Source organism: Platalea leucorodia (genome assembly GCF_965183815.1).
Source record: "Platalea leucorodia genome assembly, chromosome: Z".
NCBI classification, from domain to species: Eukaryota; Metazoa; Chordata; class Aves; order Pelecaniformes; family Threskiornithidae; genus Platalea; species Platalea leucorodia.
This window is the reverse complement of record NC_138858.1, coordinates 26,760,318-26,775,800: the sequence shown is the minus strand read 5'-3', so window position 1 is coordinate 26,775,800 and position 15,483 is coordinate 26,760,318. Positions and strand designations below refer to the sequence as shown.

The 15,483-nt window shown below is 35.7% G+C and overlaps 1 protein-coding gene across 5 annotated transcripts in view; it reads right to left on the bottom strand.

Annotated features, from left to right (window-relative positions):
* Positions 1-15,483, bottom strand: part of AP3B1 (adaptor related protein complex 3 subunit beta 1) — a 167,730-nt gene that overhangs the window by 70,074 nt on the left and 82,173 nt on the right. For all 5 annotated transcript variants that reach the window (XM_082336830.1, XM_082336832.1, XM_082336831.1 and 2 more), the window contains 3 exons: positions 7,873-8,049; positions 2,354-2,540; positions 1,263-1,393 (listed from right to left, as the gene is read on the bottom strand). In XM_082336830.1, the coding sequence (XP_082192956.1) occupies positions 1,263-1,393; positions 2,354-2,540; positions 7,873-8,049 (495 nt within the window). The remainder of the gene's footprint in view (positions 1-1,262; positions 1,394-2,353; positions 2,541-7,872; positions 8,050-15,483) is intronic.

The following is a 15,483-nucleotide window of genomic DNA, read 5'->3' as shown; positions in this document are numbered from 1 at the left end:
CTCCAAAGAAAATACTTGCAAAAAAACATGGGGAAAGGATTTCATGTTTGTTTTGAGGCTTAAGTGGTTGGAGGGAGATGTCTTCTATTATGTTGTAGATGGATGTTACTCCATTTGATCAATTTCCTGCAATACTTTTTGTTTTTATGGGCAAAGGCACCTCCACACATTCTTTCATGCCAACCCTATCATTTATAATCCCCCGCTTGAGCTGATTGCCTTCAGATTCTCCCCATAAAAGCTTTCAGTAGTTTGTACACAAATACCTCTTTTCCTGAAATGTATATAAAAAGGTAGACAAGAAGTATTAAAGTACTAAGGAGAAATGCTTGTTCTACCACGCTGTTTACTGGCTTCTGCAAGTCATACCTATTTTTTAGAATTTTCTCTACCCATTCTATGCCTAACATCTTATATGGAAATTAATTAATGTGCAATTTATTGTATAAGTTGGCTCCTGACAAGGACCACGTACTTTTCTGGGTATACCTGTTACAATGACATACCTGCAGGAGTACCATCAGCACACTATATTCCAATACACTCATACTTCTGTTACTGTTCAATAGTTTTCACTGCCATTTACTAGAACTTTGGTACCTGATGCATAAATCACAACTCTGGTACCAGAACACGACTTCGCCTCAGAGTTCGCAATCCAGTTACAGAAAGCTATTGGTAGTAGAAAACCAGTCCTGTAATGTCAACAAATGACTAGTGCACCAATAGATGACATTTTCCTATTATAAACTTCGCTAATTCTCTCCAGATGATCTGAAATGTAAACCCTGGTCTCTTCCAAACACTTCAAAACATACATGATTTTTCCCCCTGCAAGGTCTTTTGTTTATATTACCTATTTTTTTCTGTTTAGACCTGGATTTGTACACAAACCTCTACTCACCTCCTACTTTGTAGTCCAGCTACACTCATCATTAACAGCAATTAACATACTGCAGCACAGCAAATGTAAGAGGTATGAAATCAAAAGTGAGATGGAGGGGAAAAAAGCCCATTTAATCCACGAGTGAAACAGAAGTGGCCTACAGTTGATCCACTTCTTTCATTGAAAAGAAAAAAGCAAGCATCGTGCAGGTTTCCAAATGTTTCATTTCCAAGCTAAAATAAGCAACATGGATGTTCATATGCATCAGTGTGTTTCAGTACAGCATACAGATAGTATTTAAATACTTGTATTTTTGGCTAATATTCTATATTGATGAGTGTCTTCAGCGAAGTTACTTTTAATGATGCTGACGTACCGACTCAGCTATGTCGACGTTTCGGACGGATGGGTCAGGCGCCACCTCTGGCCACTCGGACAGCTCCAGGTAGCCGGTGGCTCGGCTGTTCAGCGTGTGAGACAAGGTGCCAAGCTGGAAATGACCCCGATCTATTAAAAAAAGGGGGGGAGGGGAGAAATACACAAACACCATGAGCTCTACCACAAAGAGCAATCTTAATCAGGGCTAAAGGTAATTGCCATTATATTACCTCAAATGTCATGGAATAAATATAAACTAGGAAGCTCTTCATAGGTCAAAAAACTGATTTCAGTCCATAGATTACAATAATCTCCCCCATAATGGTCAATAAAAAAGCTAATCAGTCAGTGTGTTTAGAGGTGTTGCTCTGAAATGTAGCTTCTCTAAAAATTACTTTACTGTGAATATTAAGAATGACAGCACAGTTAAACAATCCATATACATGTCTTGGCACAAACACATCCAGAATTTTAATAGTTTTTCTTCAAAATGGAGCTCCTTTTAGAGCTTCAAAACTGGGACTAAGTAAGTATGAAAATTAAAATCACAAATTGTCACAATAACAGAGTGTTTTTAATTAAGATAACGTCATAACCTTTTAATTTGAGAAGACAGACAATGGTTCTTACTTGTAAAAAGACAGGGAAAACACAAAGGGAAAATTAGGACTTTGGAGAAAAATAATAAAAACCTAATCTGTTGAGATTCAATTTATTTCAGATTCATAAAACATTTGCAATGCTCACATTAACAATCTTCTGTTAAAGTCCAGATAAAAGACTAGAGCTATTTTCCTAAATTGAGGAATAGTTTTCCTCAAAAGACACACCTTCTGCTATTTAAATCAAATTTAAAATCCACATGAATAGAAATGGATCAGTTTGTCAGGGTTTATCATCAGAGAAATGCACCGTGTTTGCACCATGCAAACCTTGTTTGCTGAAAAGCAAGTCAGCAGGGCGAGTACCCTTGCATATTAATCATTTGTATTTGCTAAGTGACACAATTTGTGAATGCATTTGAAATAGAATAGGCTGCCACATTCCTTTACACAATGAACATTTACCAAATGATTTTGGCAGTTATACCTTTAAAAGGAGACTCAAGCAGCGGGGCGGGTTTCTGTGCCAGAAATATTTTTTTGGCATATTTGCTTAAAGCTCCGCTCTTCTCATTCGGAACAATAAGCTGCCTAATAAATCTTGTACGGTCTCTGATGTCGTAGCTTTGATCATACTTGCCGAGATTTAATACGTACTGGGTAAGCAATTTTGTCTGTGGAAAAAAACAGGACAAGAACAGAATACAAGTTATTTATGATTATTGATAACTCTGGATAAACATATTTAAAGAGGTAATAAAAATGAATGGTTATGTCAAACAAATGTTGTTCCACAGGGAATATGCATTTCTAAAGCTGCAAATGGAATTCTGAAGCCAAAGCACATGTCCTCTTCTGTATTGGGGAGGTGAATGCTGAGTACTGAGAAGCAGCCATGTGCTAGATTATTAAACTGCTGAAGTGGAAAGAAAGGCATCATTAAAAAAATAATCATATATGGCAAACCCACTGAAGGGTCTACGTGAGGATAATGAATGTGGAAATACAACTAAAAACATGGCACTCAAAACTTAATCGGAAAAATATGCAGGACATCAAAACATCAGAGGGTATTAGGGGGCTGGCAAACTGCTTCTGCTGAGGTGTGTTTTATGAAGAGATACTGTCCCTGGCATAAGCAGTGTCTGCACTCTGACTGCACTCAGTTACTTTATCCTGAATTATGACCCATTAAAGCAGACACATGAATCACTGAACTGGATTACTGCAAATTATTTGCAGTGCATTTAGCTGTTACTTTTTCATAAAAGCAAGCTGCTGATGCCCTCTAAAAACCAGGATAAAAGACTTCTTCCATTTTTTTCTTGAAGCTTAAAGCCTCCAGTAATATCGGTCATTTATTTATTTATGTAAGAGAGCAACTTATATTATCACAGCTTTTTACAGCATAATAGGACTTCCTAATTTGATGTCTGAGAATATTAACATATATTAAATAATTTTAATAATTCAGTTAAATTTTTAAAATTAAAAAAAGAGTGTAAAATATCAGGGAGACTTTCCCAGTATCTTAGAAATAACGTAGTGTAACCAGAACAATAGTGCTGAACAGATTTGTATCCATTAGATGTATCTGAAAGAAGTATACTGCTTTCTTTATATACAAGCAAACAGGAAAAAAAGCAAAAATAATATAACATCATAAGGAAGTAAATTTTTAGTATTTCAACTCAGATTGGATGAATAACACAGGGTTAAAAATGTATTGTCAAGGAGGATTTCTTTTCTTTATAGAAAGAAACAACCTTGCATATATATCTTATTTATCATGCCATGGTTATAACAATAACACAGTTTCAATCACATGAACAGAAAAATATGTAAAAAAAAAGATCAGTCAATTCTGTTATGTGCAATTTGCTAAGAAAAGTTCAGCTTAATAATTTCCACCTTGACGATGTAAGTTCAAGTTTTTTCTAGAGATGTAAAAATACTTTTTCAGAATAGTGATTAACTCCTGTAAGTGAAATACACAGTAAATAAAAGATGGTTTTAATTTTAACCACATACAATGCAATGTATGCAAGCATTTCACAAAATACCCTATGGTACCAAAGATTTGAAGAAATTAGTCATATTACATTAGAATAACCATAAAAGCATAGTTAAAAAAACCTTTCAGTGAAACATTTTTAATTTCTTTTTTCTCTCTGATACCCAAGGATGGTTCTGTGAAAATATATTTTTTCCCCCCAAGGTACTGTCTTAGCTCTGGCAAAGGTAAAACTTTCCCCTATGTATTTCACAGCTTATTGGCAGCTATTTCTACACCAGGGTGTAAAATTTTAAACAACTGCATCAGACAGAACATACGTAATCTGCATTCACGCAGGGCTTAATGCTGTTCAATCTAAATGGAATTGAAAGGGAGGGTTCCCAGGTAGCATGAATTAAACTAAATGAGGGATACCTCCTGCAGCCTTGGCCATCACTTCTCCTCTGTAAAACAAAACAAGACTCCTTGCTGTCATGGCAGAAAGCTCAGCAGAACAGATCATAAAACACAGTGGTCTTTGCTTGTGAATTGCTACAGGGATGGGAAAAGTTGAGGGCCTTGCTGTCACGGTGGGCACATTTTCAGTGAGCGTTGATGGAATTACATATAGAGTTGATCCTGAAAGACTCCATTTTCTTTAATGGGATCGTTTTCTCCATGATCCTTTCCCTTTTCCTCCTCCCTTTCCTCTCCCCTGAAATATCTTTTCCATATTGTCCAATACAGATAAAAATATAATAAATTTATATGGAAGAATGTTCCATATCTGTAAGAAGTCTGTTGCAAGCATCATATATAGTATAAATAGCTTTAATGAAAACAGCAAGAAAACACAATTTTTTTTTTTCTTGTCTTATGGCAACGCAACCAAACAAGTAGCAAAGCTTTTCTACATGGAGGTAGCTAATAGAAACAATTAATTTTAATTAAAAACAAAAAATAAACTAATGAATAAACATCAGTTTTTCCAACAAAGGAATATCCATAAGGAGCTGAAAATTATTTGAGCAAGCACGGTAATTTGGTGAAATATGACAGAATCTGCACACCATGACTGCTTCATAGAACAGTAAGACAAAGTATTCTGATATATAATACACTTATATGTCCACATCACCTGTTATCTGGACATGCTTATTATACAGGCATAATATAATTTCTTTTATCTCCATACTGTTAGAATCTATTACTATTTTTTGTACATTTTGGTTCAGCTAATATGAAATGTATACTTCAAGTCCTCCTTCAGCAACATTTCTAGAATTTTCTAGTGGCAACAGCTCTATTTAAGAATTTAATGCCTATCCTATATTAGCAGCAATTAACCTTTTGGTGGATCCCCACTTGAAAAAATTTTTAATATAAGTATTACAAACAGATGAGGCTCTACAATGGGAGAGAAACAGCTATCTAGCCACTCTTTGATATCATTAGCTTGCAGTAACTTGATTCTTTAGGTACATAAGATAAGGCTATTGTGTTAAACCACATTTGACAGATCTATTTACACACTAGGACTAGTTTTTCTGGTGGGACTCCTACTGTGTTACACAACAGAAGCCCATCAAAATCTCTTTATTCTTCCTGCTATATGCAAGAAACAGCTAAAGCAATTAGGTGACATATTTTCTGCATAACACTTTTTCCTATATGAGCTCCATTTAGACAGCTATCTAGCACATTCAGAAGGATTTTTATGTCCCTAAGTGACGAAAAAATGAAGCAAGTTTACCAAACATAGACAACTAGAGGCAAGTCTGCAGTTATTACATTTATCCAGATAGGATTGAACCTGAAACTCTTCCTTAAATTATGAACAGCCCTTGAAAATTCATGGGGTGATCACAGGATTTAAAGGATATAGGAAGTTCTTACAAAAAGTCCTGCATCTTAAAAAGCATTCCAGAGAATGTGCTGCATTAAGTGTTTGAACATATGCTTAAGGAAATTATCAGCAAATAAAGTAATATATTTACAGAAAGGGAAAAAATAATGAAGTCTTATTTCCTCCAGAATTTTGCGCTTTTCTCCAGACAATACTTAACAGATGAGTTTCACTTGCCTTTCCCTCAGCCAAGAAAAGAGCTCTTTTCATCTGTTTCGCTAGTATTGAGTCTCCCTTGGCTATCCTACCACTACTTCTCAATAAAGTGACATTGTATCTTCGAGATTTTCACAACTCCATTGACTTCAGATGAAACTCATACAGGATTGAAAAAAGTATTACGTGGCAGAGTAGGATACAGAGGGAGAAAACATGGGGATGAGGAGAGATGCACAGACTGACAACTGAGCAGTCAAGTGTACAAGATTTACCTTCAAGTTTGAAAAATTAGACTGAAAAATGGCTGGACTTCTTAGGAACTGAAGTCATTCCAGAAAGAAATGTTTTAATACTGAGTGAGTAAAGAAGAGTTACTCCTGGGAATAAGAATGTAGATACAGGAAGAGTGTTGCCAGCTCCTAAAGGCAAAACCATCATATTCTAGTTTGGAAGGAGCTTTGAATCAAGCCAAGCCATCAACCTGCTCTGTTGGAATTTTGTATATGAATAGCTTGACCACTTGAGAAGACAACTTATTTTTCCACAACCTAAAAGTAAGACAGGAAAACACCCTTTGATGAAATTCATCATTTAGCAGGCATCTCCGGAGACAGTTTCTTCTGCTTTATCATCATTACTGTATTTGAATAAAGCATTACGCAACACTTATAACAATGGTTTAAAATGTATTAAGATGTGAAACTGGAAAAAGAGCATCATAGAAATCAACATCTCCTTGTAGGCAATGGATTTTTGGACAAACATGGTGTGGAAAAATTAGTGTAAAATTACAAAAATTATATGGAAAATTAGTAAATATTATGTAATGGGCCAAAAGGAGACAGTTTAGGTAATCAAACCAATTCTTCCTTAGCTCAGTCAGCATTTTCATTAAGATAAGCACTGACAGAAAGAGGTCACCTTTTGTTATTCCCCATTTTAGACTGTATAAGCAAAGGACAAGCATTCATTCTCATCTGAATGCATGGCAAGACAGTTCATCTCTCACATGCCCTACAGAATGAAGTCTCAGACAGATCAAGTCTGCAGTTGGATATAGCTAGCAGGGAACGAGAAGACACCGCAGTTGCAGAGGTACAAGATCCTGTGCTGTCCAAGCTGTTGTAAAACAAAAACTTTTAGCAGCCCAGGAAAGTGTATACATCTCAGACAATGTATTTCTTCCACATTAGAGTAATAATTGGAATTAGAGTGAAAAATTAGTGTCAAGATGCTATATTCTATAGCCAGAGAGTCACGAAGTTCACAGTGCTGTCTTTGAGAAGACTGAGGCACCTGGCAGCTCTCATAACTACGATTTTCAGCTGCCTGGAGATCTAACTTCACCTTTTTGTACTATTTGACATTTTTAGATTATCTTTATTACTAGAGATTATCAAAACACACCCTCTCCACAAGGTAAAGTGAAATCGTAAGAAATACAGAAAAAGGTAAAGCAGTTACTATCTTTAAAATGAGCACTAATGGAAAGACATAACGAGGCCTTTTGCTGACATCTTCTTTTAGATATCCTGAAAAAAAAATGAGCACCTTCTTGTTCAAATTGACAGTAGTCCCTTGAAAATTCTGGTCTCAGATCCAGAAAACAGCAAATCACCTCTGGAAAATCTCCTATCTGATACTAGTAATACAGCTTACACATATTTCCTATTTATGTGAATTAAAAAATCCACAATTTCCCCAGGAAAGAAAGAGGCAAAAAAGAGCGATCACATCACTATATTCATATTTACAACCCAGCACATACTCAAAGACTCATGGTTAGATTTACTCAGATTTCTTGAAAACTGGTGTTCACCTTTTCTTCGTAGAATAATACAGACTAGTTTTGGTTACTTACACAGAAGAAACGACCACTGATCTATACAGACTGTACAAAACCTACTGTGACTCTAAATATGTATGCTTCTGAGTTTAAGCTTACCTGCTTTGAGTTTGTTAAATAGAGTTTTGCACCCAAATTTAAGATCTGCAACTTTACAAGGTCATCTTCATTAGTGAAGCTCTTGGCTGTCTTTCTCAAAACATCAGGTGCGATCTTTGGAACCCGTTCACAGTACTCGCCGATGAGCCAGAGAATGCTGGCTCTGGCTACTGGAACCTGAGAAAACATTGCGCACTCTAAGTTAACACATACACAAAGACTACTTGCATACTTGTACATGTCTGTGTTCAGTTACAAGTTAAACAAAATGCTGTTTAAAGACAACTGTCATGCAAGAAATACAGACCCAAATTAAATACTGTTCAATGTGGCCACCGTGGTAGACTGAATATTCCTAAAAATGTAAGATACAGATCCTGCCCCCAAAACCATGCATTACAAGTTGACAAGACAAACAGAGCAGAAACAGAAACAGAGGCACACTGAAGCGATGTGTTCAGGTTCACAGTACAAGCTGGTGGCAGCTGGGAAAAGAATCCAAGCCTTTGAGGTGTGGTTGGGAATTCTTGCCACCAGGTTATGCTAAACACCATGTTGAAACAAAACAGTGGGTTTTTTTGTGACTATATTCATATAGAAATGGTTTCCAACGATACAGCTTCCTCAAATCCTGACTATCTACTTTAAAAGCACAAGAATTTCTTTAAGGCTATTGCTATCTTTCCTTAATTTTTATTTAAAATTTTATGACATTAAGATTCGTATTTTTGCAAATGTCCAAGGCCAGCTGAACACAGAATTTTGGAGAGAGAGGAGTTCAAAATTAGGGTTCTCAATTTCTGAATAGGATCTAACCCCTTAACTGAAGACACTCTGACCAGAAACTTCACACAGGTCTTATTGTTTTGGAGCTACTTGGCTGTTTCACTGAAATAACTGGTAGCAGCAGTTTTTAGATGAACTCCCAGCATAAGGCGCTGACTTAAAAAGTACAATACTGTCACAGATGGAGGGGAAGCAAAATGGAAAAGCACAGAAGAAAACAGAAGCTCATGGTCCACACAGAGTTTAGCTATAAGTAGTTAGGAGTTAAATGAAATAATATATACACACTCTTCTCAAAGGTGAGCTAGCCTATATTACCTGGTTGTCAAATTAGAAATTGCATACCTCCCTGAAGACATTGTTCTCCTTCCTTGAGAGGAAGGAAGAAAGTATGCAATGAGAAAATTCTTCTAGGCAGAAGCATGTCTTGCATAGCATCTACAGACTGTGGTGCTTTCACATTCTGTATAGACTCTTGTTCAACAGATGTTGAAATATTAGGGAAAAAACAAACTGTTCTATCAAATAACTGACTGTAGTTTAGAAAAAGAGAAAGCTTCCAACTGTAACTGCAATTTCAGCTGATTTTGCTGCTATTTCTAAAAAAGTAGAAAATATTTGTACTAACACTTTCCATTACTCCCTATAATATACAGCGATCTTTTTAAATATGCTTACAGTTAAGCCAGCATGAGTTCTGCCTTAGGTAAGACTGACAGGAGAAACAAGCTTTAGAAATTCAGCATTGTGGTTCTCAAAGCACTAATTCTTAGCATCTTTTATATAAGTTTTAATTACTTTTCCAGCATATGTCAGTTATTCATATATGAATATCTATCTCCCAGAATTACAATGGGAACCAACTATGAAGTATCCTACCCTGTAGACACATAAAACTTGACAATACTGCGTTCCAGTTACATTCATGAAAGGTAAAGAATACAAGTAAACTACCAAGGTTCAGAATAGCAATTCCCAAACTATGGTCCACAGTCCTTAATAAATGGCCCACTAAGCCATACTAAAGAAATACTAATTACGTTCACAAGAAATTTTAATGATTAAGCAAGTTTTACTGCTCCAAAAAGTCGGGGAACAGCTTTGAATAAAGTCAACCTGACAATATCTGTCTCTATACTTCTCATCATTGCAAATACACATGCCAACAAAAATATAAACAGGCATGTCATGGGGAAAACAGAAGTCTGCCTCTGCTGAAAGAGAAAGCAGCCAGATTATGGAAAGACAGAATACAGGAGTCCAACAACAACAAAAAATCCCCTCAAGAGATAAATGCCAATTCTAAACATGAAAAAGATATTTAAGGTAGAAGTAACAATGTATTGCGAGTGGTGTAACAAAGTGATTTAACATACATAAATACATGTAAATACTGACTGAGACACAGACAAATTTTTTTGGGGAATTGACAAAATATTTAAATGGTCTTGGAACTTAGAGTGTGAGAGAGGGGAACAAGCTAGTGAACAACTGCTAAATATAAAAACTTCAAGTGCAGTCAGAATATGTTCACCTGCAAAACGGTAAGACTGATGCCATTACTGTACACTGATTTCAGAAGGGAAAGAGGTTATTTCTAATGTTCCAAAGGTTACACTGCATTAAGACCTCACTCCCAATCTATTATTTTAAATTGGGCTAAAGAATAGTAATTGAGTGGTACATTAAATTTTCCAGTATTGGAGCAGTTCAAGTTGCCTGCTGTACAGATAGATACCTCTAAATAAGAATATATAGGCAACTTCAGATTTCAGTTATGCTAGATTTATTTTTCTAAAATATTTCATTACAGACTTGTTAAAATATTAGAATTCTAGAAGAGATCACCAAGTACCACAGTTTGGGCAGCAGCCTATTAGAAACATCCCTTTTCCTATTATTGTCTTTTCATAAAAACAGCTCACAAAGCAGACCAATTTCAGTAACAGTATTAGTTATGAAAGACAAACATCAGTATTGTACTTTTCCTAGTCAAACCCAAGACGACACTTTAAAGAGTAAAAGACCATGCTTAAATGCACACTGTTTAAATATATTAAAATATATTTCATTGTGGTTTTAAAGTTTTTTCCCAGTTTGTAAAATGTAATCATTAGAGCAATAAACTAGTTTTAGAATGTAAAATAAATAGACTAAACAAAGCCTAATTTGAAAAATAGCAACAAGGCAAGACAGATGAAATTTCTTGTGAGATTCTGCCTTTTAACCATGTGGCTAGCTTAGTATGTAAATACTGTATATATTAAACACAATTTTGTGCAACAAGAGTCAATATCAATTAGAGACTTTTTGAATCAAACCCTGAGTGGAAGCCATTTTAATGAAAAGTGTATGTCAAACTGATGAACCCAATGTTTCTGTGTCACTGGATTCATTTGGGGTCAAAATCACACAATATTTTCAGACTTCTTTTTCCCTGGAAAAAGTCTTCCAGTCCCCAACCATGTAATATCAAGTGCATGATCCTGCAGCCGTTGTTTCCAGGGCATTCAAAACAGCAAACAAGAAACGAATCCACTTCTAGACCTTCATTGCCTTTTCCAGTATAGCTTAAGTAGGGACCTTGAATTGACAAAAATGCAGGAAATAATACTTTCATTATTCAGCCCTGCTCTGCATTATCCTCAAAGGCAAACAGGATTGTAAATTACTTTGCCTGATGTTTTATTCCATATGCCCTGAGCAAGTGGTTAAGTGCACTTTTTAAGCCTTAGTACCAGAAGGCAGTTTCTACTGCCATTTTAACCCATTACCTCTCTGGAGGAAAATAAAGACATGGTTAAAAAATAAAAACTGGCCAGAGCTTCTCCTCTCAAAGCAAGATTCTGGTTACTTAGAGCAGTTAGAGAAAGGCATTATAAAGATTTTACAGATCACTCTAAGCAGCACAATTTGAAAACTATTGTAGTTCAGCTCTAACCTTATTACACAACATAATAGGCTAAAGTACAACTTAAAATTGCCAATTCTCGTTATCTGCATTTGTCACAAAATGAGGAGATACTCAAATTGCAAACAAAGTCTAATTCTCTGCATCCAGAAGAAAATTTGCATAGCTAGCAATTTTTAAAATTGTACTTGGAATCAGAAATGGAAAGAAGGATGAAGCTGATGTGAAATGTCAGACTGGCAGCAAGAAGAAAAGGTACACAGGAAAGAACAGGAGTAAAAGACAAGTGTTGGTTTTATGTTTTCAAATGCTAGACCTTCATGGACTCCTCCATTATTTGAACCTCTACACATAAAATTCCTTCAAAAAAGGACCTCCACTGATGACTGCCACCTCTTATATAGTGTACAGGTTTTGTTTAAATTGTGTTTTATTCAAGCTGAATATTTGTTTCAAGTTCAGTGTACACTGTCCCTGGACACAATGTCCCAAAGGCCATGTATTCCTCCCAAATTCTAAAACATTACAGAGATATTAGAGCAAGTAAAAAAATGATCAAACTATGAGAATTGTTCATTAAGGCTTTACTTACATAAAGGTTTAAAAATACATCACTACAGTGTATCCTGGGGAAAAGAATGTGGCTAGAATCTGAAGCTTGCAGAACTGAAATACATATGAACATATGAATATCATACCTTGTGATACCTTCCCCATGTTGAGGGAAGGGAGAACTTAATTTAAGAAAGCAAGACGTCTGTGCTGTGAAGCCATATCAGAAACATAGCAATAAGTAGTATTTACATAGGAATACTGCAGAGGAACTTAAGTTTGTTATTGTTGGATGAACGGACAGAGCAGCGTCAAAAATTCCCAGTCACCTATTCTAGTAATAATAATCCCAACCCAACCAGTAATTAGTAATTCTTAATTGCTTCCATAAGGGACATGTTTTTCCCTACATATTAAGCTCTTCAAAGATACATGCATCTATCTTATTTTTCCTCTAAACTTGCAACTCTTTATCCTGTCTTTACCCCATCAAGAAGTGTTGCTCCTCATCTCTAGATTAGAAAATACTTCAGACTTCTCTCATATTCGAGAAGGAACTAGAAATAAGTCTGTAATGAAAACCAACGATGTCAGAATTCACCAGCTATGAAAAGAAAAAAAACCCTGCCTCAGTAGTATTATAAGAGAAAGTCTGGAGAAAAATTATACCAGAACTACAAGACTCCCACCATCCACAAAGCAATCACTACTGGGTACAACGTACCATCATAAATTATTTTTCTAAAAAGAAAAAGGCAGAAACTGATTTGGGGACTACTGCAGCTTGTTTATATGAGGAAATATACAAATGTAGAACACCATCGAGACATTCTTACCTAGAGCTAATTCTTGCTAGGTTGATTTACATTCATTCATTGCTAAAATGAATTAAGATAAATCAAAAGAGGCATACTTCAGATGCAAACAAAGACGTCTCATATTAATCCAGTTTAATCAATGCAGTCTAACCAATCCACTTTAAAACTTAATTCAGATTAAATCTGCAAGTATTTGCACTTAGACAAATTCTGGACCACAGGTGTTTTGAAGGAAAGATTTTCTAAAAGAGTAGACTATATGACCAAATGACACATATTTGATGAGAGAATATTCTAAAAGCTTTTGAAAAAGCCCCTCAACAACATCTTTGAAAACGTCGTACTTTACAGGGCAGAAAGGCACTCTCATGAATAAAAAAGGACTAGCTAATAGAAGAGACATAAATCCAGTTACAATGGAAGGCAATCATCAGATGTCCCACAGGCAGATACAGGGGAAAACATACTGTTCAACAGATTTGCAAGTAACCTAGGAAAGGGCTATCTAGTGAGGAGATAGTCTGCTGACACAAAATTATTCAAGGTAATCTAAACTAAAACAGAGCCTGAACAGTTGAAGATGACTTATTAGTGATACTTAAAAATTGGGCAGAAGTGATACAGCTGGCCTTGACACATTAATAGCAGGACTTAAAAAAAAAAAAATTCTACATTGGACTAAGATGGACCCCAAACTATTTCTAGGGAAAAATATGTTGGAATCATGAATATTTTCAGAGAATTGTAGAATTGTTAAGTCAATGTTCTCCAGAATTCAAAAGGCAGACAACCCCAGGAAAGTGAGATAAAAAATACAGAACAAGTAATATCATTATGTCAATGCACAGAATTTCTCCTGCATACTCTGACTACTGTGTGCACTTCTGGTAACCCCACTTCAAAAAACACACAAGTATCAGGAAATACAAAGAGAAGAGGGAAAGCCTGATCAGAGATATGGAATATGAGGAGAGATTAGAATTTTTGGATTAGTAAATCTGATGATGTGGATAGCAAACGCAAGCTTCCAGTCAGCAGCTGAGAAGGTACATTGGGGTTGCATCACAATGAACTTGCTCTTATCTTTAAATTCCTCTCCCTAAAGGACCAGTTTTTGGTGATGCTGAAGATGAGACTGCTCTATTAAGAGGACTTTTGGATTCAACCAGTATCATACTTCTTCAAATGGCTCTTTCCCACAGGCATATTTTTTAATATGCATATTTTTTTGTCACTCATATGCATATTTTTTTGTCACTCAAAAAACTACACCCACAAAACTAATTAAGCGTACCTCAGAGTGAACACATAGCACAAACTAGCACTGATCTCTGGCCCACAACTTACTAAGTCATTGAACTGTAAAGCATGACTATGTTATTAACACACTAACAGCCAAACGGAAACATTTTTATGATTTTAAAAAACGGAAGTTAAAAGAGATCCAACTATTCTCTTGTTTAATATCTTCAGAACACCATCAGACATACGCATTTCTCAGTTACAACTTTTGAAGCGTGTGGAGGAAAGGAGCAGGAATACAGCTAGATCAAGCTGTACTGTGCACAGTTCTAGGTACTCAACAAATGTCAGACACAAAATAGATCCCACAGATCTTTACCTGGGCACACCTGAGATAAAAGTTTAAGGTACAAATAATAACATACAAAAGCAAAGGAAGAAAAATAAGCACTCTTTTCAGATATGTAAGAAACAATCAATTAAAGGGCAAACTGAAATGGACCTAGTCCTAAGCTTTACTGTAAATGAGTCAGTGGTCTACAAGAGCTCAGTAGTTTTTAATTGAACTTCCTAGTACTTCTTACAGTTGGTCAGATACATTTAGCTTACTATCCATCCTATGACTTTCTAAATGGCTTCTGTAGATGATGAAGATGAAGACAAGAATGAAGACAAGAAGAAGATGAAGACAAGAATGAGTAAATTTCGGATTGGATGACCTGAAAGAAACATTGCTACAAAAGATTTTTGGGCACCTCATCATTGACAATCACAATCTCAGGCTAACACAAGTGAAATTTATAACAACGTGAATGAAATAAATTCAGGCACCAAACAAAAAATGTATTCCATCCAGTTTACACCAGTTTTGTTTATTTTAGTGGCTAAGTGTTCACCATTTACCTAAACTAAATCATGACAGAACAATAAAAAAAGTTTATTTTTACCCTAAGTGCTTTTCTATTTAATGGTATTTAATTCTGTTCATGCTTTTGGTAGTGTTTAACAGAGTATTAAATTAATTTCAACTCTAAGAAGCACCACAGAATTTCTCTGCCCGCACACCCCTACCTTCCAGTTACTTTCAAGTTCATTCAAGACTATATCATTTGTCTGCTTCTCCTATGTCTAAATGCAAGTGTCCTTTAAAGACAGTGGTCTGCTCTTATATAGAAGAATAGGGTAGGTCCCATAAGTTTCAATCCCAATTTAAAAATGAGCCCAGAAGTACTTTCCCCCACAGAAGGGGTCCGGAAAAAAAAATCTGTGTAAAATACGCATGTACAAAAGTGTGTGTGTACG